The 27407-nt window shown below is 28.4% G+C and overlaps 1 protein-coding gene across 2 annotated transcripts; it reads left to right on the forward strand.

Moving 5' to 3' along the window:
* Positions 1-854: 854 nt before the first annotated feature.
* On the forward strand, positions 855-26022 carry LOC119616536 (protein fem-1 homolog CG6966). 2 transcript variants are annotated; one of them, XM_037972945.1, is made up of 5 exons: positions 855-2017; positions 23039-24000; positions 24065-24318; positions 24376-24902; positions 25031-26022. In XM_037972945.1, the coding sequence occupies exons 1-5, from the start codon at positions 1958-1960 to the stop codon at positions 25211-25213; spliced, it is 1986 nt and encodes a 661-aa protein (XP_037828873.1). In that variant the 5' UTR covers positions 855-1957; the 3' UTR covers positions 25214-26022. The 2 variants fall into 2 exon arrangements, with proteins under 2 accessions (XP_037828873.1, XP_037828872.1); XM_037972944.1 differs by having other exon boundaries at positions 24065-24902; positions 25031-25296.
* Positions 26023-27407: the final 1385 nt, after the last annotated feature.

The following is a 27407-nucleotide window of genomic DNA, read 5'->3' on the forward strand; positions in this document are numbered from 1 at the left end:
CACTTTCACAGAACCAGTTCCTAAGGGGACAATTTTAAATAAATAAGAATCATTGATCTCATGTCAATAACACAAATAAAACCGCCAAACTAGAACATATAACTTGACCCTCGACTTATTGCAATTATTGAAAAGTCGACTTTCATTCGTTAGTTCGTTATTAAAGGGTTTAACTGTATTTCAAGTTTTTATACTACATATTTATTTACAAACTCGATTACTCAATTTATTGAACCCAATTTCTTATTATAAAATTCTAATAGGAAAGTATTTATTTCACTCGAAATACAGCATGTGTCTTACTATCATTTTATTTAGGAGTATTGTTGCAGCTGATAAAATCTAATATAATCTTTAAACTTTCCCCATCAGAATTATGGAAAATTATTAAAGCTCACAAACATTCTTGTAAAAGATTTAGATTTTTTTAAAAAGTTCGATTATTCGAAAATTTTAACAAATTAAACGAGTTTTTAAACACATTCAGTGATAACACTGTTTCATAAGTCATTTGTATTTAGTCGTTATTAGTGCATCTGGCAATGCCTTATATAATTAACGGTAGTTATATGAAAAATGTATCATGTGGCAGCACCACCTTAATTTTTTTGGTTTCTTAAAGAAAACATACATTTTACATAATATAACTCTACTTTAAAATAGATAATAATTATAAATTAGTTAAATCCGAAGTAAGTAATATGTTTTGTTAATATAAAATTCACAATTTGTTTTCCCCGTTTTTTTGCTAAATAAGATTGCCATATTGTTCTGCATTTTTAAACATCTTAACGTAAATACAACTCTGCGCCCAACGAATGAGACAAATAAGATGAAACAGCAGAGAAATGAAATAATAAAAAAGAAGAATTAAAAATATAACCAGCCGATAATATTCTTAACAAAAATATATTTTTTTATTAGTAATTAACAATGAGCGCATGAGAATACAACGTTGAAAAGATTCGTGATTCGTTATAGAAGCGATTATTTCTTAAAATTGTATTTTTTCAAAAATAAAAAAGAAAAGTTAACGCCATTAAAATAAATTACTAGTTAGAAAAACAAATTTTGCCCAGAATTGCTCTAAGAAATAACCAATATAAAAAAGCAGTGCTTCTTCTGGGAGAAATCAAAAAAGGAAGAAAAATAAGAATAAAACGAAATCAAAGTGCTTTAAAATAACCAACAACAACAATAACTACCAAAAGCAGTATTTCGTCGTCGTTTCCTTGTCCATAATATAAAAATAACAAAGAAGAAGAATACATATAATAAATATAAAAAACGAGGAAAAATATAAAAATAAGAAAATATTTTTGTCTTCCTGCTTCATAAAAAAAAAGAAAGAATTACGTACCTAAAAAAAGTTTTCTCTTGCTGGTTTCTTGTTGCAATTTACTTGAAATAAATCCGACAGAATTTACAAGAAAATTTTAAGAAAAGAAAAATAATTTTTAGAAAAATTGTGCAATTGTTTTTTTTTTGTTGTTTTTGTGTAAAATACAAGAAAATTAAATTAGAAAAATATCAAAAAAACACCAGTGAAAAATTATTAACGAAACCAAAAAAAAATTGGTATTAACGAAACAGGAGGGTTGGTGGGTCTCAATACGTCTGCCTAAAATAAGCTTTCAAATGTATTGAAAATAGGAAAAAAATAGAAATAACACAACAATTTCAACGATTCTTTTTATTTTAAAGAAAAAGATAACGCAAGTTCCCCATTTTAATTTGAAAGCATCAACATCATCATTATCATCGATAATAACATCATCAACGCCAACAAAAGAACAAAGGAATATCATAATTATTATTATTGTTTTTGTTGCTGAATAATTATAAAGCATCAGCAACAGAACAATACAAACGTAATACAAAAACAACATATAGAATAGAACAGAGAAGACAAGTACCACTTAACCACAAAAAAGATATTCCAAAATATATAATTGCCATGGATCTTTCATATATTGTTTGTAATGCAGCCAGAGAAAATAATTTAACTCTACTGAAGGTGAGTGTAATTTATAAATAAAACATTTTACGTTTTACGCGAAAAAAAAAATCAGCCAGAACAAAGAACTGCCAAGTGAATAGGTATCTATGTATCTCGTAAATATCTTAAGAAAAATTAAGAAAATTCGCTAAAAAAATTTATGGGGAAATTCAACAGCAACAATAACATTAATTTGCTTATTTATTTGTCTGTCTGTTATCGCTATGATGGGTCTATTTGTTTTTGTTTTGCGTTTAACAGGAAATGCAGCCGTTTGCTGTATGTATTTTTGTTATGTTATTGTTTTTCTTTTCTTGTTTTCTTTTCTTAATGAGCTGCTTTTGTTGTTATTTTATTGGGGAGCAACGAAAACATTAAATTCTTAAATTAAATCTCCCCCTCACTATCCCACTGTTTTGAGTTAAGAGACATAACAACAAATCTTCTTTTGACACATTCATGTGCATGAGGTTTCTATTGTTGCTGTATTGGTGACTAATCAATAAAATGCATGAAAAACTATTGACATAGAAATAATAAAAATAAACATTATGATTAAAATGCATTGGCAACACCTACAATTATGTAGATAAGAAGACAAAAACTACAAACAACTAAATAAATGTACCGCAATGTTAGGAAAATTCTTATCGTGGTACAGCTGATTAATTTATTATTGTTTTTGTAGGGTAAATGCACCTAATGTCGGCATCACCCAGTAGTCGGCATCTTTTACATAAAAATGTAAATAAATAAGAAAAGCTGTACAAATTTATTAAGGTTTGATCTATATTTCATAGAAAATATGGTCTTTTTGCTTTATGAAATGAGTAAATTTAAGTAGGATTACTAATTTCCTTTATATTTGACGTTATTTAGTGACAGCTTTGCAGCATTTGTAGTACTGTCAGTTTTCTTAAAAAAAATTAGTTTTAGTGCCACCTTAAACAAGTGAATATTTATATGAAATTAAAAGATTTATTTGACAAAAATTGATTTAAATGAAAGAAAACAGTTGAAATATTCAATTTAAAGTGAAAAAGTTAGTTAAAAATATATTTTTTTGTAATTTTAATCGCTGCCGCCATTAGGAACACAATTTTTTATGAATTCTTATTGTCGGCATAGGGGTGCCGACTACTGGGTATTAAATTCGATCATACGTATTCTATAGTCGGCACTCTAAAATTTATTATTTCTCTATAGAAAAATTGGGTATATTACTATGAAAAATTTCTATATAACAATTTTCTCTTCAAAAATTATACGTATAACAGTTATTTTTGTAAAAAAAATTATGTATAACTCTTTTCTCTATAAAAATTTATGTATATTACAATTTCCTCTATAGAAAATTGATTGTACAACATTTGTTTCTATAGAGAATTATGTCTATACAATTTTTTTCTATAGAAAATTTTATGTATAACAATCTTTGATACAAAAAATTATGTGTATATCAGTTTTCTCTATGAAAAATTGTGTGTATACCCTTTTTTTCTATAGAAAATTACTTCTATAATAGCTTTTTCTATAGAAGATTACAATTTTCTACTACAGAATACAATTTTCTATACAAAAAATATGTGTATAACAGTTTTTTCTATTAAAAATTTTGCATATAGACATTTTTTCTAACAAAAATTGCTTCTTAACTGTTTTTTTACAAAAAAATTATGAGTATAACAATTTTTTTCTATAGAAAATTCCTAGTATGACAATTTTTCTATAGAAAAGTGTTCTTATTATAATATCCTCTACGAAACTTATGTTTAATTTTTTTCCTATGGGAAATTGCATATTTTTATAAAAGATTTTCTTTAAAAAACAGTACATATAACACTTTTCCCTATAAAAAATTACTTTTTTTTCTAACAAAAAATATAATATTGTATAGAAAATTGCATGTATAACTCTTTTTCTATAGAAAAAAATGTTATTATGTATACTTATTACAATTATAATTATGTTTATAACATATTTTTTTACAGAAAAAACGATATTATTACAGTTATTTCTATAGAAAAAATTTAATTAAATATTTTCTTTGGAAAATTGTGTATATATCACTTTTTTCTATAAATAAATATGCTTTTTTCAAACAAAAAATCTACTGCCGACTATAGGGACATTTTTTGTCGAACTTAGGAACACTCGTGCCGACTATTGGAAAATGTAGAGTTTTTAACAAAATTTACAAATTACTAAAAACTAGTTATTTGTTTTTCAAAAAAGTTAAATGGATCTAAAACTTAACTAAACACATAATTGAAATAACTAAAAATCATCGTAATAACATTTTCCGACTCTTTAGGGGGATAGTTTGAAAAAGAGAAAAAAGTTAAACTGCCGACTATTGGTACATTTACCCTATAAAAGGTGTAACAACAAGGGTCGACAAAATTGGTACAATTTAATCTTCAAAAGCAAAATGGTACACCAATGATCCATTTTCTTAAATTTTAAATGTATTTCCTTATTGAAAGAAAGGACTATCGACTTGGGTCAAATATTTACAAAATTTTAGAATAAGAAAAATAAAATTCTTGTTTATAGGTATTCTTTCATATTGTTATGAAACATGAAAGAGATTACAATCAGACAAGCAGTAATATGTTTTACCAAAAAATTGAAACTTCGCTCCAGAACGACCGGTGTTATATTCGGCTAAAGATTGTCAACCCGGCCACATGCGAACTATATCACAACAACTATCAAAGAGTACGTTGAGTTGAATAAAACTTAAAAGTATCTTTTACTAGTCTAATGGCTATTGTAGGGGCTAGTCTATTAACTTGGCTATGAATTAGTCTGCTATGTAGTCTTAAAAGTGGTCTACTTCCTAGTCTATATACAATTCTCTTGTTTAGTTTATAAAATCCTCAATGAATTAGTCTTTGGATTAGAATACGGACTATTCTTAAGACTAGACAATAACACTACTCTAATGTTTAATCTATAGACTAATCTATTGATGAATGATACATATAATTGGTTAATTTTGAAAGTGGTTTCATTTTCCATCCCTGATAACAGCATTTAAAAAGTTACTACGGTATTGATACCATTCTGATTAGAATGCGTCAAAGTCTAATGGGTGCACTCCATACTCTTGGATCGATAAATTTGTATTTTAGAGCAAAGATTTATGTCAAACTTATATGGGGGTGTGATAAAATATAGACAAATAATTATAAAATTTTATAGAATCCGAATTACAAAATATATTTGTCATGATTGCTGCATCAATGCGGTAATTAGAGTTCAACTGATGTTCCAAGGATCATTTATGTGAGTTATTCAAATTCTGAATGTTCTTTAAAGGTAGAAAACACTTAATAAGTATGATACCCCTTACATATCCATTGGTTCGTCAAGATTATATAATTTCCCTAAGAGGCCTCATCAACTTCAGATTTATTAATAGTTCCCTGGAGTTCAAAACCCCTTACATATCCATTGGTTCGTCAAGATTATATAATTTCCTCAAGAGGCTTCACCAACTTTAGATTCATTAGTAGTTCCCTGGAGTTCAAAACTCTTTCCAATAATTAAACAATTTTTTCTGATTTTCTTATAATTCTAAAAATCTTATCTTATCAATATAAACAAAATCAAAACAAAAAATAGATAAAATATGAGTTCACACATAAAGCAAAATAAGAAAAAAAATTAATAAATTTTATCAACAAAGAAATAATTGAAACAAAGCAATAAAATCAAAGTGTTGAAATCAACTTCCTTTAAAAAGACTTTTTCTTTGCAGTTCAATAAAATATATTCGTTTAAATAAAAGACCTCTATGATTTGTATTTCATGTTTAAAAAAAAGACTTGCATTTAGTATTCATTGATTCACTCACTCAGACACAAACTTCCCTTCCATTTTATTAACATTTAGTGTGAATGACATTCATTTTTAGGTTAGGGTTTAGGTGTTCTCAATCTTTGCACAGCTATGGTAGCTAAATGTCTTAAAAGCAATCTCTTGCAATTACATAAAAAAATCTAAACAGTCATTAGATAAATGTTTATCTTAAAAGTGTGTGTTTGTTAGTTGGTTGGCTTTTATATCTCATGTCTTTGGCAAAATTTATTTTGCCATTATTATTTTTATTTGTTTTTGTTTTTTTTTTATATGTATTTTGTTTATTATTTGCTTTTGTTAATTCTAAAAGGTGCTAGCACAGTTTACAGATCGAAACGTTGTTTTATTTGCCGAATTTTAAGGTCAGTTTCTTGGTTGTTCGACCAAAGCTGGTTTACTTTGAACCCAATTGACGAGGCAATTCTTGTGTACTAACAAACTAACGCTTATTTGATTTTAGTTGTTGTAGTATGTATTTTGATTTAAATTATCTAATGTTTATAAAAAAAATTTTGCCAATGTTGCTGTTAATTTGTTGTTTAAAAACTCTTAAGTTTTTTTTTTTTGTATTCTATATTCATTAATATGCACGTATCAAGTATACATATATTTGTGGTACATGTACCAGTAGTGTGTGTAGGTTATAAAGAGTTTAAAGACATATAAATCTAAAATACTACTCAATTGCTAGATTTAAAGTTTTGTTTTTTTAATTAATATACACGTTGAAAAGTAAAAGAAGGTCAAAGCACTCTTAACTCTGTAGGTTTTTGTTGTTTTCGTTGTGGTTCATAGTTGTGTTTGTGCTTTACATTTGTTCTGATTTACTTTTTTGTTTAGTCTTAAGACAAAAAGATCCCTTTGGTTTGATAGAGTTTGCTTGAAAATTTGTAATAAGAACATGTAATATTTTGAAATTTATTTCTTTTTTGTTTCTTTATCAACAAAATGATGATGAAAACTACATATTTTTATTTTTATAGTCTTTTGTTGCTTATAAATGAGTTAATTTTTGTTATTTGTTAAATTTAGGCTTGAATTTTTTAGAGAAATTGAAATTGATTATAATGGTCTTTCTATAAACAAGGGAATCTTTCGAAAATTTTCTAAAAAGAAAAGAATTTAACAAAAATGTTCTAAATAAAAAAAAAAAAATTTAGAAGATTTCCATAAAAAAAAAAATAATTTTCTTATAAAAAATAAAAATTTTCTTTAAATGGAGAATTTTTAGATTTTTTTTTTTTAAATAAAAGGTTTCCCAATGTAATTTTCAAATAAATAAAACGAGATTTAGCATTTAAATAAAGTTGCTAAACAATAATAAGATTTTCAATAGAAAATCTATAAAAATAGCGATTATGAAAGAAAGTTCAATGATAATGATATGTTAATAATGACTTAAACAAGAAACAAAATGTAAACAGGAAATTTTAAATGTTTTAAAATAATTCTAAATTTGGTTTCAAAATTCGTTATTATTTTAAACCATTTACACCATTCAATACTGTTACTTATAGTAAATGTTAAAATACATTTAAAACAAATATCAGTCTTTTTCTATAAACAAATATATAGAAATAAATATAATTATATTATTTCAAGTGTTTGTCATTTAAAGTGTCTCACTTCTGATAAGATACTTCGTTTTGTTATTTTGCATTTAAACTAAAAAGATTTAAAAGTACAAGTAGTTTAAAGTAGTTTGTTTATTTTTTCAATTTCAAATGTATGAAAAGAATCTGTAAAATTAAACAGAATAAAAGTGAAATGGGGAAATAAATACTAAAAGCAAATAAATTTAAATAAATATACATACATATTAAAACAAGCTTTATATGTACATATAAGCCGAAAATATGCAAATTGTATGTAATTGCTTTTTTTTTTATTAATTAATAAAAAAAAAAAAATTAAAAACATGTGTGCACTGGCTTTGTTCTTTGTTTATAAAATTTTAAAATATTATATTAATAATATTCTTTTTTAACGTATTTTTTGTCTATGTTGCTAAATATTTGTATATGTATGTATTTAATCGATAGTCATCACAATCACGAATGACTGAGTCTCTGTCTGTCTGTCCGTCTGTCTGTATGTCTGTCTATCAGTCAGTCATTTTTGAAATAGACAGAAAATATTTCGAGTCATCAACCGATTAACCAGTGAGAATGTTGAGTTTTTTTTCTTCAATTTATTAACTAACAATAGCAATAAGTATTTTGTTGATTCTATACTTGCTGCCTGCCGATCATACTCGCTGTCGTTGTACATAAAAACAAACAGCCGTCAGTTATTATTTTTTTCATTTATTTATTTATGTATGTTTAATATTAAATAAACTACTTACTCTACCGAGTATGTGTAAAATTGGCTTTTTAAGAGACACACATATTTTTATAAGAAAACTTAATGTGACCAACTAGTTTCGAAAAATGTCTATATTTGAAAGGTTTAGAAGCAAAGATAGCTATCTAGAAATTAGTTATATTTTTTCTTAATAAATAAGAAAGTTTATTTGCACCTAAATTTGTATTTCGATTGTTTTTCTACTTAATTTCAAATCCTACTTAACATTTAAAGTTAACACTATTAGCTTCTAATGAAAACAAAACTTGATTTAAATTAAAAAGAATTAACTAAATTCTGTTTGCTAAAGGTTTCCGGGTGCCTTTTAAAAGTTCGTTTCATTAAATTAAACGATAAATATTTGGAAATTACTTTGTAAATATTTAGTTTTCCTTATTTGCCTTTTGTAAATCGTATAAAAAATTCCCATAATTCATTTATTAAACGATATTTACCTAAAATAAACAAAAATAAAATAATTACTAAATTTAGTCATTTGGAAATAAAATTTACTTTTAATATAATTCTCTTCTCCCGACCAAAAAACAATTGCAAATTAATCATATATCTGTAGCTGTAACTAACTAACAAATAGCTAACGGTAAAATGATTAAATAAACAATAAATAACAAATTCACAAAACAAAAAATAAAAACAAACTAAAATCACACACAAATATTGATTATAACAACAAACTGTCATGTGTTTAATCGATAGCAGTAGCCGCCGCAACAACAGAAAGTGGTTTAATATTTATGATGATGATGTAGTTTTTAATGTTTTTTAGTATTAGTTAAATAGTTTGGTTAAACGTTTATATTATAGTAAATCTGTAAAGCATTATACAGTAACAATAACAAAAGTGTTTTTGTCTAATTTACTAGAGCTAATTTACTAAAAGCTCTAGTTTACTAGAGCTAAAACCTATTATCGATATTATCGATACTTTTATTATAAGTTTATAAGCTTATAATAAGTAGTCCACATAGTAGACAATAGCCCAGTCAAGACTGTAGTTTAGTATGTAGTGTAGTCTCTATAGACTAGTTTATAGACTAGTCTATAGTCTAGTCTATAGTCTAGTCTATAGTCTAGTCTATAGTCTAGTCTATAGTCTAGTCTATAGTCTAGTCTATAGTCTAGTCTATAGTCTAGTCTATAGTCTAGTCTATTCTATAGTCTAGTCGATAGTCTATAGTCTAGTCTATAGTCTAGTCTATAGTCTAGTCTATAGTCTAGTCTATAGTCTAGTCTATAGTCTAGTCTATAGTCTAGTCTATAGTCTAGTCTATAGTCTAGTCTATAGTCTAGTCTATAGTCTAGTCTATAGTCTAGTCTATAGTCTAGTCTATAGTCTAGTCTATAGTCTAGTCTATAGTCTAGTCTATAGTCTAGTCTATAGTCTAGTCTATAGTCTAGTCTATAGTCTAGTCTATAGTCTAGTCTATAGTCTAGTCTAGTCTATAGTCTAGTCTATAGTCTAGTCTATAGTCTAGTCTATAGTCTAGTCTATAGTCTAGGTCCTATAGTCTAGTCTATGTCTAGTCTATAGTCTAGTCTATAGTCTAGTCTATAGTCTAGTCTATAGTCTAGTCTATAGTCTAGTCTATAGTCTAGTCTATAGTCTAGTCTATAGTCTAGTCTATAGTCTAGTCTATAGTCTATCTATAGTCTGTCTATAGTCTAGTCTATAGTCTAGTCTATAGTCTAGTCTATAGTCTAGTCTATAGTCTAGTCTATAGTCTAGTCTATAGTCTAGTCTATAGTCTAGTCTATAGTCTAGTCTAGTCTATCTATAGTCTAGTCTATAGTCTAGTCTATAGTCTAGTCTATAGTCTAGTCCTATAGTCTAGTCTATAGTCTAGTCTATAGTCTAGTCTATAGTCTAGTCTATAGTCTAGTCTATAGTCCTAGTCTATAGTCTAGTCTATAGTCTAGTCTATAGTCTAGTCTATAGTCTAGTCTATAGTCTAGTCTATAGTCTAGTCTATAGTCCTATAGTAGTCTAGTTCTATAGTCTAGTCTATAGTCTAGTCTATAGTCTAGTCTATAGTCTAGTCTATAGTATAGTCTATCGTCTAGTCTATAGTCTAGTCTATAGTCTAGTCTAGTAAGTCTAGTCTATAGTCTAGTCTATAGTCTAGTCTATAGTCTAGTCTATAGTCTAGTCTATAGTCTAGTCTATAGTCTAGTCTATAGTCTAGTCTATAGTCTAGTCTATAGTCTAGTCTATAGTCTAGTCTATAGGTCTAGTCTATAGTCTAGTCTATAGTCTAGTCTATAGTCTAGTCTATAGTCTAGTCTATAGTCTAGTCTATAGTCTAGTCTATAGTCTAGTCTATAGTCTAGTCTATAGTCTAGTCTATAGTCTAGTCTATAGTCTAGTCTATAGTCTAGTCTATAGTCTAGTCTATAGTCTAGTCTATAGTCTAGTCTATAGTCTAGTCTATAGTCTAGTCTATAGTCTAGTCTATAGTCTAGTCTATAGTCTAGTCTATAGTCTAGTCTATAGTCTAGTCTATAGTCTAGTCTATAGTCTAGTCTATAGTCTAGTCTATAGTCTAGTCTATAGTCTAGTCTATAGTCTAGTCTATAGTCTAGTCTATAGTCTAGTCTATAGTCTAGTCTATAGTCTAGTCTATAGTCTAGTCTATAGTCTAGTCTATAGTCTAGTCTATAGTCTAGTCTATAGTCTAGTCTATAGTCTAGTCTATAGTCTAGTCTATAGTCTAGTCTATAGTCTAGTCTACAGTCTAGTCTATAGTCTAGTCTATAGTCTAGTCTATAGTCTAGTCTATAGTCTAGTCTACAGTCTAGTCTATAGTCTAGTCTATAGTCTAGTCTATAGTCTAGTCTACAGTCTAGTCTATAGTCTAGTCTATAGTCTAGTCTATAGTCTAGTCTACAGTCTAGTCTATAGTCTAGTCTATAGTCGAGTCTATAGTCGAGTCTATAGTCTTGTCTATAGTCTAGTCTATAGTCAAGTCTATAGTCTAGTCTATAGTCTAGTCTATAGTCTAGTCTAGTTAGTCTAGTCTATAGTCTAGTCTATAGTCTAGTCTATAGTCTAGTCTATAGTCTAGTCTATAGTCTAGTCTATAGTCTAGTCTATAGTCTGGTCTATAGTCTGGTCTATAGTCTAGTCTATAGTCTAGTCTATAGTCTAGTCTATAGTCTAGTCTATAGTCTAGTCTATAGTCTAGTCTATAGTCTAGTCTATAGTCTAGTCTAGTTTATAGTCTAGTCTAGTCTATAGTCTAGTTTATAGTCTAGTCTATAGTCTAGACTATAGCCTAGTCTATAGCCTAGTCTATAGTCTAGTCTATAGTCTAGTCTATAGTCTAGTCTACAGTCTAGTCTACAGTCTAGTCTACAGTCTAGTCTATAGTCTAGTCTATAGTCTAGTATGTAGTCTAGTCTATAGTCTAGTCTATAGTCTAGTCTATAGTCTAGTCTTTAGTCTAGTCTATAGTCTGGTCTATAGTCTAGTCTATAGTGTAGTCTATAGTCTAGTCTATAGTGTAGTCTATAGTCTAGTCTATAGTGTAGTCTATAGTCTAGTCTATAGTCTAGTCTATAGTCTAGTCTAGTCCATAGTCTAGTCCATAGTCTAGTCCATAGTCTAGTCTATAATCTAGTCTATAGTCTAGTCTACAGTTTACTGTATAGTCTAGTATACAGTCTGGTGTATAGTCGAATGTATAGTCTGGTCTATAGTCTAGTCTATAGTCTAATAATATAGTCTTTTGGAAAATTAAATTTAACCTTTTAAACATTTGTATAAAATTTATTTTATAAATGTATACAAAAGTTTTCAATACTCAACGAAAAATCTTGGAAATCGGGAAGTGAAAAAATAAGAAAAACTTCCGGAAAATTTATCAAGGAAATTGTCGTGATCTTCAGAAAGTTTATTTTTTTCAGTTTTAATTTTGTAATAAAACGATTAAGATAAAGTGTGTCAAAGATTTCGTTAAATTTATGTTAAAAATATAATTTATTTCAAATTTAATTTATTTAATAAAATATGTTCAATGAAATTAACATCAGACTGTTATAGGTGTTTGACTTTTTAACACAACTTCTATTTTTTTATTTTTAAATAAATTATATTAAATACAATTTTATTTTGTAAAATCATCGCAAAATAGAAAAAACTCAATTTGAAATTCAATTAAACACGCAGAACATAAACGTGCGATTTAATTAATTCTTGAATCACAAAATAATTTGTTCTGACATTGACCGATATTGTAACGTTTGTTTGTTTAATCGATGAACTTATTTAAAATAAGCGATTAAATAAATATGAACAAAAAAAATCTAACAAAAGAATACAAACGCTAAATTGTCGTAATGTGCAGTTAATATTAAAAAGAGGCGCTGACTTTTTATTAATTAATTAACAACAAAAAACACTTTGAAAAAATAAAACTAAAACAAAAATAAATATAAACAAAGACACTGTGTGTATTTTTTTCTATGTTATTTGTGGTTTTTGTAGGTTTGTTTTATTGCTTGTTAATTTGTTTGAACCGGAATAGTTTACGAATTTATAATACTTCCGCTTAACTGACGGACTAACTGACTGACTGTTTGCCTGTCACACCAACACACAAACTATTTACTCGTGCGTAGCCGCTGCCGTCGTCTACGACGTTATTGTATTTATTGTATAATTGTTATAGCAGTAAATATGAAGAGTAATAAATATTATTCTTATAATTTACACCGCTATAGTCGGGATAGGGTATAATGGATTTGTGCAGATGTTTGAAACATCCCATCCCTACTCTTGAAGTATACTCATCGGTTCAGATAAGTTTGCTTTTATTTGACATGGCTTCTTATTATAATAAAGGCCGCAATTTTTAAGATAAACCAACTGGAAAGTGCCCCATCAAGGTTGCGACTAAAATAGTTTCTAACGGTTCTTTTATTCACATATCGCAAATAGAAATGTCCTTCTAAAACCGCTCAAGTAACTGATCAGTTTACAGTGGTATAAATCTTCAATACAAGGCCTACATTCAAAAACTAGGGTAACATTTAGTCGATCTTGACCGACTCTATACTTCCTTACTTGTTTGTTGTAAGTTAGTTTGTTTTTGTTTTTATTTCGCTTTATGTGTGCGTTATGTTTTTGTTTACATTGGAGATTGAGATAAAAACAAACATGTTTTATTATTTCATTCTCAATATTAAAATTTTTCGCCACTACATATTTCAATTTTTAAGTTTTATGATTTTTTTTTGAAGCCCTTGGAATGAGTTTTTTTGTTTGTTTTTAATTCCTGTTAGAAGGCAAACTATAATTTTTAGTTTTTACAATCTGTTCTGGGTCATACATATACAAAAAAAGTCCATATAAAAACACACTCAGACACACAGGTCTGTTAAATACACATACATATTTACATTAATATTAAATGAATTTTAAACAAAGAATTCTGTGACAATGAATCTTAGCAGAAATCTACTTTATGGCCATAAATTTATAATGAATGTTTTTTTAGATTGACATGTGTGTTGATTTTAACAGTTTATTTTTTTCTGTAAGCATTTTTATTTTGTTGTAATTACACACAATAAATAGTGCAGCATATTTAATGCAGTTGCAGGTACAGTGGAGCTGATGTAATAGAAGAAAAAATATTTTTCTGAAAAAATCTTTACAAACGAGTTTTTAAAATTTTTTATCACACAAAGCTTTTTATAGCTTTTTTTTACAAAAAGCTTTTTATAGCTTTTTTCACAAAAGCTTTTTATAGTTTTTTTCATAAAAAGCTTTTTATAGCTTTTTTCACAAAAAGCTTTTTATAGCTTTTTTCACAAAAAGCTTTTTATAGCTTTTTTCACAAAAAGCTTTTTATAGCTTTTTTCACAAAAAGTTTTTTATAACTTTTTTCACAAAAAGCTTTTTATGGCTTTTTCACAAAAAGTTTTTTATAACTTTTTTCACAAAAAGCTTTTAATAGCCTTTTTCACAAAAAGCTCTTTTTCAAAAATGCTTTTCTCAGTTTTTTTCCCATAAAAAGAGCTTTTTGATAAAAAGCACTTTTTCATAAAAACCTTTCTTTGAAAAAACACATTTAAAAGTTTTTTTTCTAGAAAAGCGCTTTTATATAGAAACCATTTTTTAACGCTCTTTCCACAAAAATCTTTTTAAGGCTCTTTTCACAAATATGTGGTATTTATTTCACAAACTGTTTTACAAAGTTTTTTTCATTTAATTTCATAAAAAGGTTTTTTTAAGTCATATATTTTCATAAAAAGCTTTTTATCTTTTTCTAACATCTTTTTTAGCTTTTTTCATAAAAATCTTTTAATATTTTTCATAATAAGCTTTTATTTGACAATTTTTTTGATTTATTTTTCCAAAGTAATCCGTTTTTCAATAAATAATAAAAAGCTTTTACTTCAGAAACATCTTTTTAAAGCTGTTTTTTTAGATCTTTATTTCACAAGTATATTAAAGCTTTTTTTATGAAAAACAGTTTTAAGCTTTTTCATCAAAAATCAATCTAAAGCTTTTTCTTAAACGATCTTCATAATAAAGTTTTTGGAAGCATATTTATTAAAAAGATTTTTAATAAAAAGAACTTTTTTATTAAAGTTTTTAAACCAAAAACCATTTTAATTTTTTGATTATAAAAAGCAAACCAATTATTAAGCTTTTACACTAAAATCTAAAGCTTTTACACAACAAAAATTCACAAAGAATTTTTAAATATTTTTCCCAGAAGAACTTCTAAAGCTTTTTTTTTACAAAAAATGTTTTTAAAGACATTTTACAGAAAAAGCTTTAATTTTTTTCGAAAAACCTTTAATTTTTCAGAAAAAAATTAATTTTTTTAAAAGCTTTAATTTTTTTTAAAAGACTACATTTTTCAGAACAAAATGTAATCAAAAGCTTTTTTATAAAAAAAAACCTTAATAAAATTTTTCGAAGAAAAGCTTATTTTCAAAAAAGCTAATCGTCAATAACAATAAATAACTAAAATTACAATAAATTCTATTTAATAATTTTCTCTGAAAAACTTGAAATAAAAAATTTACTAAGCTTTTTGCCACTGATTTACTCAGCAAATAAATAAACAACAATTTCAATAATTTTTTTTTTGCAACTTATTAATTAACAGTACATATTTAAGTAGTATTTTTTAAATTTATAGCAACTACCTACTCAAAGTTAACAACACAATTAAACAAAATTATTTTGTCTGAATTCTGTGATAAAAAGAAAAAAAAAAAAATAACATTAATTAATTTAATTTTAAAACATTAGAAAACACTTTTTATTCAGATAGTAAGCAGTATTTAACTGCAGCGTATTTAGGCGGTAAATTTTGTCATAAATTAAAGTTTGTATTTAAAAGCATTCAGAGGTGTATGAATGGTCTAGGTCGTTTTGACCTTAGTTTACCTTTATATATTTAAATGAAAACATTAATTTTTGTGTTGTATTAAAATGATTTAAAATTTGTAAAAAATAAATTCAATAACATTAAATCAAAGTGGTGTATGTATGTTATAACTAAAATGATGCTTGAATGGAAAGCAAATAACGGTTTTTTATTTTAGAGGATGCATTTTTATTAAAGTTGTCGCTGAGATTTATCTTTTAGCAAAATGTCAAGGTTAAAAGAAGAAAAAAAATATTGAAGCTTCATGCAATTAAAGGTCAAACATAGTAGATATTAAGCAAGTTTTTTTTTAAGGGGGTTGAGGAAAGTGAAAGTACATTTTAAAAGATTTCAGTTTTATTTAACTTAGATTTATACTACAGTTTTGGAGAACTCAATGACAAATGTTTTACAGTTTTCTTTATACATAAACAGTGGTGGTGTTGTAATTAGTCCAACCAATACTATTTTTCTGTCCCGTTAATATTGGGAAAACTGAACCATTATTATTGAAGGGGCCTTCACACGATCACACTTTACGTAACAGCTGTTTCACCTTTTTGTATGTGTTTACATAAAAATACATCCCTGACCTAATGCGACTTGCTTGTTTTTTGGAATCATTTCAAAAAATGAAAAGAGCCATACGACTGTAAAATTTTCCATCAGTATTTTCTCTTAATGTGTGTTTGTTTCATTACATACGTTTAGACGATCCCATCCGTACTTTTCTACACATAATTTTTACAGATCATATTACTTGTATGCTCATGTGAAGGGGGCTTTACCAGACTGTATAAGGTAGAATTCTTTCATGGAATGAAAGTATTCAGGAAAGGAAGAGAAAAGTACTCAATACCTACTACATATTCAAGAATTCGAAAGAAAAGTATTGGGGTCTGCAAACTGATATCGTAAATTGTCTTACCTTGTAAGAGGCTTTGTGTAAGGACAGTTATTTGAATATGCTAAATAAAACTCAAAGGTGTGCTTGCCTCTCTTGGCATTGCTGGTGCGATTAATAGTACTCTACAAGCGGCTTTAAACATCATTCTTTAACTGTCACCTATAGAACATTTTGTAGCGCATATGACGGCTAGGAATCTACTAAGACTCTATGAGTCTTCGTTAGTCAAACATTTGCGCGGCAATCAACTCTCCTTATGGAATTACGATCATAGAATTACGACTGTAGACTTGGGGTAACACCTCTAATAGAATTTCTATCTAGGGACGATTGGCTTGTATATGATAGACTGTTTGATGGGTGTCCATTTTTAACGACGGGTCCAAGATGAATATAGGTACGGGTACCGATATCTATATCGTATCGTTGCCGTTATAAAAAGGTCCTTCAGATTCCCTGTCGAATGTAATGTCTTCCAAGCAGGTTGCCGAATATCAAAGGCCTTTTGGCCAACATTTGATGTTAGGTCTACCAAAATACTTATAGGACTTAATGGTGACAGTCTAGGGATTATGACAGGGATTTTATAGGACCATTGCTCGATTAGGACCTTTGTCAGTAAGAAAGACAGTAATATACCAGGCTATTCCAGGATATGCAAAAAGACCTAGTGAGGATTGAGCACTCAATTTGTCAATGTCCTAGAATACAGAATCTTAGCTTGAAATGGCTGGGAAATAGGTTCACTGACGAACTGGTGGAAATGGCGGGACTCAACACTTGCAGTCTACTAAGTTTTATCAGGGGGAACAAGTCTTCTTCGACTGGATTTATAGGGAGTTTCAGTTTCTCTTAAAACTCTTTCTTTTGTAGCTGTGACTGGACGTCGGCCGATTGTGAATCGGTTCGTTTCGGAGCGAAGATCCAATTGTCGTGGGAACAACACTTTCTTTAGTGAATCGTTTCGGTAATACTTCCAGGTTGAAATCACCTTAGGAATCGGCCTGTCTTTATTCCTCTCTATATTTTACTATTATTTCCCCATCTTTGGTTCTTCATACTCTACGATGGAAATCACAATGAACCTTATGGCCTTCAAGTGGAGTTGCAACTCTTTATGATGCATAACCCCTCCAAATCTCGGCTGTATGCGAAAAATTAAATTTAATTTCGAAACATTTTTTAAAACTGTTAAAAAATCTGTTAATCTTAAGGTTAATATTCAAATTTTTTTTTTAAACTTCGAACTTAACAATTTTGAAAATTGCTTTTTCAAGAGGGCCCAAAAATATTGAAAAAAATCTCTTTTAAAGTTCAAATTCGAATTATAATTTACAAATTGCTAGAGTAAATAAAGTTTGGTTTAAGTAAAAATGAGACAAACTAATTAGTTGATCACTGCTTTAAATATGCAATCATTTTATATATTTTAATTAATTAATTCTGTACTTTAAAGTATTTATATACTTATTTAAATCAAATTAAATAATACATTCAAAACTATATAACAAAAACATAAAGTCAACAGAAAAACTTTTCAAGAATTGTATGAGTATCAAGTTTATTTATAGTCGAGAACCTATACGAGCAGGTACTTGTCTTTTTAAACAAAAAAAAAAAAAAGAAACAATCAAGGTCATGTGCACTCTACTTGAAATGAATTAATTGAAAGTCCGCCAGACAAACAGTCAGATGTTAATCATCACATCAATAGATACGCAACAATTTCGATAACTTATTTATTAAAGTAGTTCTGCCGATCATTCGAGAGTCATATCGACAAAACAAAAATAATGATATAAAATAAACAAAAAGCGTGTATAAATTATTTGAAACCAGTAGAGTGTCTGTACGATCTACAGACTGGTTTAAAATTCCATTTCATTAACTATTAGTTAGTTGTCTGTCTGTCGGTCTTAACACCCGTGTATGCAAAGTGAAGGATTGATTGTTTTTAATTTCGAATTCAATTTTCTCTTCCTGATAGTTAAGAATGAAATATGCTGTTTTGAATTTTGAAATAGAATATAAATTGGTAAGAATTATAAATTCAATAAATATTTAAATTATTAAAATTGAAAGTAGTTATATTTAGACAAAGTTTATTTTTTTATTTTTTTTTTGCATAAACTAGTTAAATTACTTTTTATAGAAATACCTGCCTCTTTTTTTAAAAATTTTCTATTGGTTCCTTGTTTTAACTAATTTTCATTTAAACTTGTTTTCTTGCATGATTAATGAATTTTTCACTCGTTAACTATCAACAAATTATTATCTAAAAAACAAAGAATTCTTAAGAAAATAAACGTGAATTTTTCGGTGATTTTTTTAATTCAAAAAAATTAAACTGTTGTTGGGATAATTATTAATATTTAAATTAGCATGATGCATACGTAAGTTTGCATATTTTACGTTTAAATATTTATGAGTCATTAAATGTCATTAAACGCGTTTTGCTTATTGTTTTATAAATAAAAATCGATAAAAATAAAAATGTATACATAACAAATAATAAGAATAATAACATTTTTGTTATTTTTTTATCATCTTAAACTTAAAATTCTAACCAAGCTTTAAATGTTTAATAATAAAGTTAATTAATAAATTTATTCAGGCTCAATTTTAAATTGCTTATAATATTCGAACATGTTTTTTAAATTAAAGTCTAATTTTGAAAAAAAAACAATGACTTTTGAATACATTTTATTCCTAGAAAACATAAATTTTGAAAATAACATTAATAAAAATTTTTAAATTTTTTGGTAAAAATATCTTCTTTGTCTGAATTTGTTTGTTTATTTACAAATTTTATGGCCAACAGACAAAAATAAACAAATTAAAAAGTCCATTTTTATTCTAGGTTTCCATTCTTGGGAATTTTTAAAAATAGTATTAAAGAAAGAGAACATTTTAATATGTCAATGCATATTTTGATAGATTTTGTTGTATTATTTAAGTAATTTAAACTATTATTGTTGTTTTTAGCATTATTGAATGCACGAATTGAATATTGTATAATTTTATAATTATTTGATAATTCCCCATTTCAAAAAAAAAAAAAAATAATAATAAACAAATTTTCCGGAATTTCCCACAAATTATTATCTGGTGCAATAACCTATTTTTTATTCTTTCTATTTAGTTTCAATCCTATAAATGATTTTCAATATCACAAGTCCGGATTAACGATTAAGATTATTACTTTACAATTTTCACTATATTTTTTTCATTAAAATTTTCCTAATTTTTTTTTATTAAAATTCGAATTTCCACAAAAAAAAAATATTTAATATAAAAACAAGTAAGAAAGTATAGTCGGGCGTGGCCGACCATAGTTATGAATATTAAATGTGATTTATTTTTCATAATAAAGCATTTATCTTCAATATTCCCTTGTTCCGATACATTTAAGCAATTTATGGATGAAAAACTTATTTTCTGAAAGAGGCTTTATATGGGGGCTAGGGGCAAATATGGACCAAGCCCGATAAAATTTTGTGAATATATTTATATTTACATAATATTTTATTGTGCTGAATTTCATCGCGATATTTGTGTTTATAAGTTAATTTGGGACATTCAAGTAATTTTCTAGGAGCTAGGGTCAAATGGGGCCCGATCTTTATGAAATTTGGCAGGGTCATCAAGACTTCTATAAAACTTAGTTGTGCCATATTTTATCGATATATCTGTATATTTAACATAATTATGAGCTCAGGAGCCCTTTTCGGGGGGTTCTGTTCTATGGGGGCTAGGTGAAATAATGGACCGATTTTAACCATTTTCAATGGGCTTCGTCCTTGGGTCAAATAAAACGTGCGTGCCAAATTTCATCCAATTATCTTGAAAATTGCGACCTGTTCCTTGCGCACAAGGTTTACATGGACAGCCAGCCAGCCAGACGGACGGACATAGCTTAATCGACTCAAAAAACGATTCTAAGCCGATTGGTATACTTTAAGGTGGGTCTAGGACGAATATTTTTGTATGTTACAAACATCAGCACAAATCCAATATACCCTCCCTACTAAAGTGGTGTAGGGTATAATTAAAATTTTACTAAAAATTAATTTCACTTTAAATACAAATTTCAAATTTTAGTAAAGTTTTAATAAATTTCTTGTTTTTTTCCATTTAAATATTTTTCTTAAATTACCAAACACGTGATAGGTTATATCGATAGAAATCTCTATTTAAATTCTATAAGGATTTCGCTTAATATCGAATGTATTCGTTTTTCAATAACAAGCCATAAAAACTATACAAATGATGTTCGAATTTAATTTTTTTTCAAAAAGCTTATATTCTGAGCACGTACCTTAAAATGTTATAAAATTCATAATGTTGAATTAGAACAGAACTAGAACTGAACTAGAACTGAACTAGAAATGAACTAGAACTGAACTAGAACTGAACTAGAACTGAACTAGAACTGAACTAGAACTGAACTAGAACTGAACTAGAACTGAACTAGAACTGAACTAGAACTGAACTAGAACTGAACTAGAACTGAACTAGAACTGAACTAGAACTGAACTAGAACTGAACTAGAACTGAACTAGAACTGAACTAGAACTGAACTAGAACTGAACTAGAACTGAACTAGAACTGAACTAGAACTGAACTAGAACTGAACTAGAACTGAACTAGAACTGAACTAGAACTGAACTAGAACTGAACTAGAACTGAACTAGAACTGAACTAGAACTGAACTAGAACTGAACTAGAACTGAACTAGAACTGAACTAGAACTGAACTAGAACTAATAATTATTATTTATAGTAATATTTATAAAAATTTAAGTAATTTTTCTTAGAAATTATAACCAAATAAGAAAACTTTTTGAAATGACTAATTTTCGCTATATTTATTTAATATGTTTAACTTTCAGATACATTTTTGTTTCTCAGGAACTAGTTAAAAGACTTTTAAATTAAAAACAAGTTTAAACATGCATACTTGCTTTCGAAGCTTGCTAAAATGAAAGTGGATAAAAAATAAACATATTCACTAATTTATCAAAAAAGTTAAAAAAATATTTTAATATTCTAGTTAGTAGTCAAGCAAAACACTTGCCTAATATTTTATAGCAAAAAAAAAAAAAAAAGAGAATTTAGTACCTACCTACCTACCTACCTACTAATTTGTCAAAATAACGCCGAATCGTCAAAGTTGGCAGCGAGCAGTGTTGATGTTTTTGTCTTCATTGCAAAATTTTATTTTTTTGCGTTTTTGTTATTGTTTTTTTTTTTTATTTATTTTTCACCCATTTATATTTTTAGATGCACATGGTTTTTGCAAACAAAAAATAGTTTTTATTTTAGTATAGTATTTTTTTTCTTTTGTTTTGTAAATTTTGTTGTGTTTTTTCTTCTTATTTCATTCAACTCTTCAATGCATTGACATTGTACGAGTTCATTGCCAAGTTTAAATTAAAAATCGAATAAGAATAAAATAATAAAAAAAACTAAATGACATAAACGAAAAGAAAAAACTAAAACAGATCGAAAAATTGCGTACAAAAGACCCATCAACCAACCAAACTAGAAAACAATTGTGTCGGGCCTATAGTGTGTTGAGTATAGTATGTGGAAGTGTAGGTAAACAGTAGTGATGGTTGGTTAATTTAATTTGTTGGATGGGCTTAAAAATAAAACTAGACTTGGTACCATTTAGACTGACTATGTGCTATTATTAGTATTATTAGAGTGTTTTATTTAGCGGCAGTTTGTTGCCATGAATTTTTGTATTTTGAGAGACAATACGGAAGCATTTAACGATGATGATGATGAGTAATAAATCGTTATTGTTTGTTTTATGAATATTTTTACATAAGCCGCCTTTATTAAGTTTGTAGTTAATGTCATTAAACTAAATAAATAATAGGAAACCCCCCAGGTGTTTCGAGTTACACTTTGGGAAAGAAGCTTTTTCTTAATATGGATTTTCTAGTCGTTAGAAAATCTTATCTTTTGTGTAGATTTCATTGTTTAGCAAATAAATTTAATTGTTTGTTATAGTAATTTCAAAAACCCCATTAATGTAAAATTAGGGAAAATCTTATAAAATACTTTTAAAATGTCTATTTATTTTACTAAAAATGTGGGTTTTTTTCTGTAGAAAACACTTTGCAAACTTTTTCCGCTGTTTAAACAACAATTCAAGTAAATTCCCTGGAATTAATAATAGACATAAACAAATTCTTTAAACAATTCTATAAATATTAATTGTTATCAAAAAGTACCAATTGTCTTGAAGTATTTATGGAGAATAAATATTACTTTTCCTTTTTTGTACAAATTTAAGGGGACTTTTCATAAAGAAAAGGTTTCTTTCTTATACTCTTCCTCAAAACACGCAAATTTTATAAATGTTTTTCTTTAAAAAAGTACTTCTTTGGATTTGTAAAGAACCTACAAATATTAGCATTTATAAGCTGACATCATAGCCCCTCCCCGGGGGGAATTATGCTGCCACATCAACTAATTTCTTATCCTTTCTTCTTCCTTTCAGAATGCTCTCAATGGCAGATCAGCTTCAGAGATTGCAATGCTTATATCGTCAAAAGTTAGTGGAGCCACACCCCTGGTTATATCCTGCCGCAATGGACACAGTGAAATTGTAGAATATTTATTGACATGGTGTCAAGCTGATGTTGAACAGGTCGGCTCCGTTAGTTTCGATGGTGAACCAATTGAAGATGCTCCCCCACTCTGGTGTGCTTCGGCTGCCGGCCATTTGGGCATAGTAAAGCTATTAGTTAGACATGGCGCCAATGTTAATAGTACAACACGTACGAATTCAACACCTTTAAGGGCGGCCTGCTTTGATGGACATTTTGAAATAGTCAAATTTCTAATACACAATGGAGCTGACTTTGAGGTAGCGAATCGTCATGGCCATACTTGTTTAATGATTGCCTGCTATAAGGGACATTTCAAAATTGCACAGTATTTATTGTCGTTGAATGCGAATGTCAATCGTTGCAGTGTTAAGGGTAATACCGCCTTGCACGATTGTGCCGAATCGGGTTCTTTGGAAATTTTACAGTTACTTTTGAAACATGGTGCCACAATGGAGGTGGATTATTATGGCATGACACCTCTGCTGGCAGCTAGTGTTACCGGTCATTTGCCCATTGTAGAACATCTCATCACATTGCCCAGTGTTAGTCGTGAAAGTCGCATTGATGCTTTAGAGCTATTGGGTGCCACATATGTGGATAAGAAACGTGATATGGTTAGTGCATTGTCATTGTGGAGACGAGCCATGGAGGAACGCAATCAGGAGCCAAAGATACCCAAAGTAGTGAACGAGCCCATTGCGGCCTACGAGTATGTATCAGAAGTGACAACAATTGAGGATTTAGAAGAGCTGGTTTTGGATCCGGACGAAATGCGTATGCAAGCTTTGGTCATACGTCAAAGAATATTGGGTCCAACACATCCCGACACAAGTTATTATATACGTTTTAGGTAAGTATAACTATCTTATATAATAAATAATACAAAATATATTCAATTTTTGTTTCTCTTGCAGAGGGGCCCATTATGCCGACGCAGGTCGTTTTGACCGTTGTATTGATCTTTGGACTTATGCTTTAACTATGCAACAAAAAATCTTACCACCCCTCAGTCCTATGACACAGTCTTCTCTTTTGTCTTTTGCCGAATTATTCAGTTTCATGTTGATGGAAGCTGGACGCTTGCTGCCTCGTGGTCGTGTGGTGCCACCCATTGAGGCTTGCGATATGCTTATGATTTTCAATAAGGCTGTCTTGGAGGTTGAGAGAGGTTTGTCAAACTATCAAATGCTACAATCAGGTGCAAACGTCTCCTCCTCACTTGCAGGACAAAGTTGGTCGGTGGAACAGCAGAAAAGTGCCGCTACATCAGCGCAGCAACATCAGCAGACAACGCAACAAACATCGACACAGTCTCAGCAGCAGCAGCAGCAGTCACAGCAGACTGTTACAAATGTTCACGATTGCAATCATGATCCCAATGCTTTAAGTCGCGCTCTTGTTAGTGCTTTACATATTGGTTGCCTATTGGCCTGGTTGGTCGAAGATGAGACTTTCTGTCCGAAAATGCGCCGTGATATTTTGGTGGCGCTTTATAAGTTAAATCGTCTTAATGTGGCGGTGCGTTCGGGTCGCACAGCTTTGCATTATGCTTGTTATAGGGAGGGAACTCTTGTTGGCCGGTATCCGGCTTGTCAGTTTCCTTCTCCATCTTTGGCTAAGGCTTTATTAGAGGTTGGTGCCGATCCCAATGCAACCGATGATGGTGGTAATACGCCTTTACATTTAGCTGCTATTGCCCAGCCGTGTCAAAAGGATATGGCAAAGATTTTACTGGATCATGGGGCTCATTTGGTAAGTTAGGTTTGCATTTTATTGAAGATCTAATTTGATTCACTTTAAAAAGTCCAAAAATTTGGTATAAAGAAATTTTTAAAACAACATTTTTTTACTTATATTTTTCTTTGTTTCATTCTTTACAGGATGCCCGTAATAATGCTGGTGACACATTTGAATCTCTTATAAAACCCAAGAAAATCCATGAAATCTGCAATCCACTCAAATACACCACATTGGCCTGTCTAGCAGCGAAAACCATACAAAAACACAACATCAAATATGACTCAGTGCCCACAGCTCTACATAAATTTATAGAGATTCACTAAATCTTGTCGTTTTTGACTGCAGCTGTAACAAGCAGTAACAATTGAAATGAAACGAAAGAAAAAAAAAAAACAAAAAAACAAAAGCAGAGGTAAAACAAAAATTGTCCTTATTTTTTGTGTTTCCTGTATCCTGTGTTGGCTGTTTTAAGCAAACTTTAGCGTACTAACTCAATTATTAAAACGAACCTCCCAAAAAAACAAAAAACAACGACTATATTTATACATTTATATATACATTTAAAAATATTCCTGTTTATTTTTAAAAATAATAATTTTCCTACGCTCTCTCTCTCTTTAAAAAAGAGTCACGAAGTTGCAATCAACGAATTATTTTTCTAAACAAATCTATTACATACATACACACACACACAGTTAACATAAAGAATTTCTTTTTTTCTTTAGTTGTTGACAAAGAAAATTGAAATTTTGTATTCATAAATGGGAAATTCATTCTTTTACTGCTGTCTCCTAAAACAGCTTCCAATTCTACTCACTCCTTCTGTATAAATGTTTTTAAGTTTGTATATTCTATTTTTATATTATTTGTTTATTTGTATTTTTTTTTATTAAATTTATTATTATTTGTTCCAACAATCATTTGCAACAGTAGCGAGTGGAGAATATAAGCAGCAGCAATACTTTATAAAAGGCAGACATTAGGCCACAACAATACCATGTAAATACCCATAAACAAAAATAATAATAATACTAAATAATATGAAACCGATATGAATTTAAATTTGCTTTAATGCAATCTTAAACCCATTCAAAACGATTCAATTACTATTGAGTATAGAAAGTAATGACAGCAATAGGACATTTATTTGTTTGTTTGTCGTTCTTTTTTTCGCTACAAACAAAAAATTCGTTTCATAATGTAATCATCGTTCGTATTAACTGTAGATATTTAACTAACTCTCTATCTCTTGGAACTGTTTATCATTAGTCTCTACTCTTAAATATCTTAAATTTAAATTTATAACATAAACAAAAAACAAACATACAATGTATTAAACAAAAGTATATAAATATTTAATTATTAAATTTAGCAAACGCTTTGTGTTTCAATAGTATATAAGTTAGCTAGAGCTCTAGAATATGTGGTGTGACCCTAGTGCACTCTCAAACACATTCTATCCACATGCATAAATTGCTATTTTGTGAAACAGAGTCAGCTCGTTCATATTTAATATCATATAAAATTACCACGATAATAATATTTAAAAAAAAAGTAAAGAAAATATTAATATATTACACCTGCCCCTCTACAAAATACGCTACAACTATGCAATATTTACTACATCCCCTCAAATTAATTAAATTAAATTGAAATGTTTGTATATGTGTATGTGTAGTTAGGCGTCTTGGCAGGTGTATAATATGTAGTTCTTTCTTTTTGTTTTCTCTTAATAATCATAATTTTTAATAAGCCTAATATTAATTATAAATAATAATACTACGTATGTGTAATGATAAACGATATTTTATAAGTGTGTATTAGTTTTTGAAACAAATTTAGCTAAAAGTCGAATTTGGCTCCCCCATTTTTTCCTCTTAAGAGCCAATTTTGGGGGAGAGCAGGCTTTTTTTAAGATGTCTAAAAGATTAAGTTTAAAAAAAGGTTTAGTTTTCTTTTTCTAATTATTAAGACAAACAAAACTATAACTAGAATAAAAAAATTTATGAAAAAAAAAAACATTGATGACGTTTGTTTGTTATTTTATTTCATTCATTTCATTTACATTTATTCCTTTACATTTTTTATGCACATTTATCATTTCTTTATGTTACAGACACCAATGGTGTAAGCATTGTATACTTACGTATTAATAAAGGTAAGTTATTTGGCTCAATTTTTTTTCTCAATAATTTAAAATAATGAAAAATAAATTAATATAAGAGTTCAACATTAGAATTAGGTCAAAAATTTACCAGACTTTATATAGTCTTAATTATAGGTAAGACTGTCTAAACAATAGTTTATACATACTATCTTACGTATATACCCGACAATTATAGATCAGACTGTATTAACTATAAAGCAGACTATAATCTTATTTGTAGTCTCACTTTATCCAGACTATACTCATAATTGTAGTCTTAACTGTAGTCCAAATTATTGTTTTAAATATAGTCCACATTATAGTCCTATAGTGTCTAGTCTTAACTATATTGTAATGACAAACGATATAAA

This window comes from Lucilia sericata, unplaced genomic scaffold (assembly GCF_015586225.1).
Source record: "Lucilia sericata isolate MDLA Ls3-8-SP2 unplaced genomic scaffold, ASM1558622v1 Contig000079F_arrow, whole genome shotgun sequence".
In the NCBI taxonomy this organism is placed as follows: Eukaryota; Metazoa; Arthropoda; class Insecta; order Diptera; family Calliphoridae; genus Lucilia; species Lucilia sericata.

Coding starts and splice junctions, on each gene's coding strand:
- LOC119616536 (XM_037972944.1), top strand. CDS start 1,958: ATGGATCTTTCATATATTGTTTGTAATGCAGCCAGAGAAAATAATTTA. Junction 24,001..24,064: donor AGTTATTATATACGTTTTAG/GTAAGTATAACT, acceptor TTTCTCTTGCAG/AGGGGCCCATTATGCCGACG. Junction 24,903..25,030: donor TGGATCATGGGGCTCATTTG/GTAAGTTAGGTT, acceptor CATTCTTTACAG/GATGCCCGTAATAATGCTGG.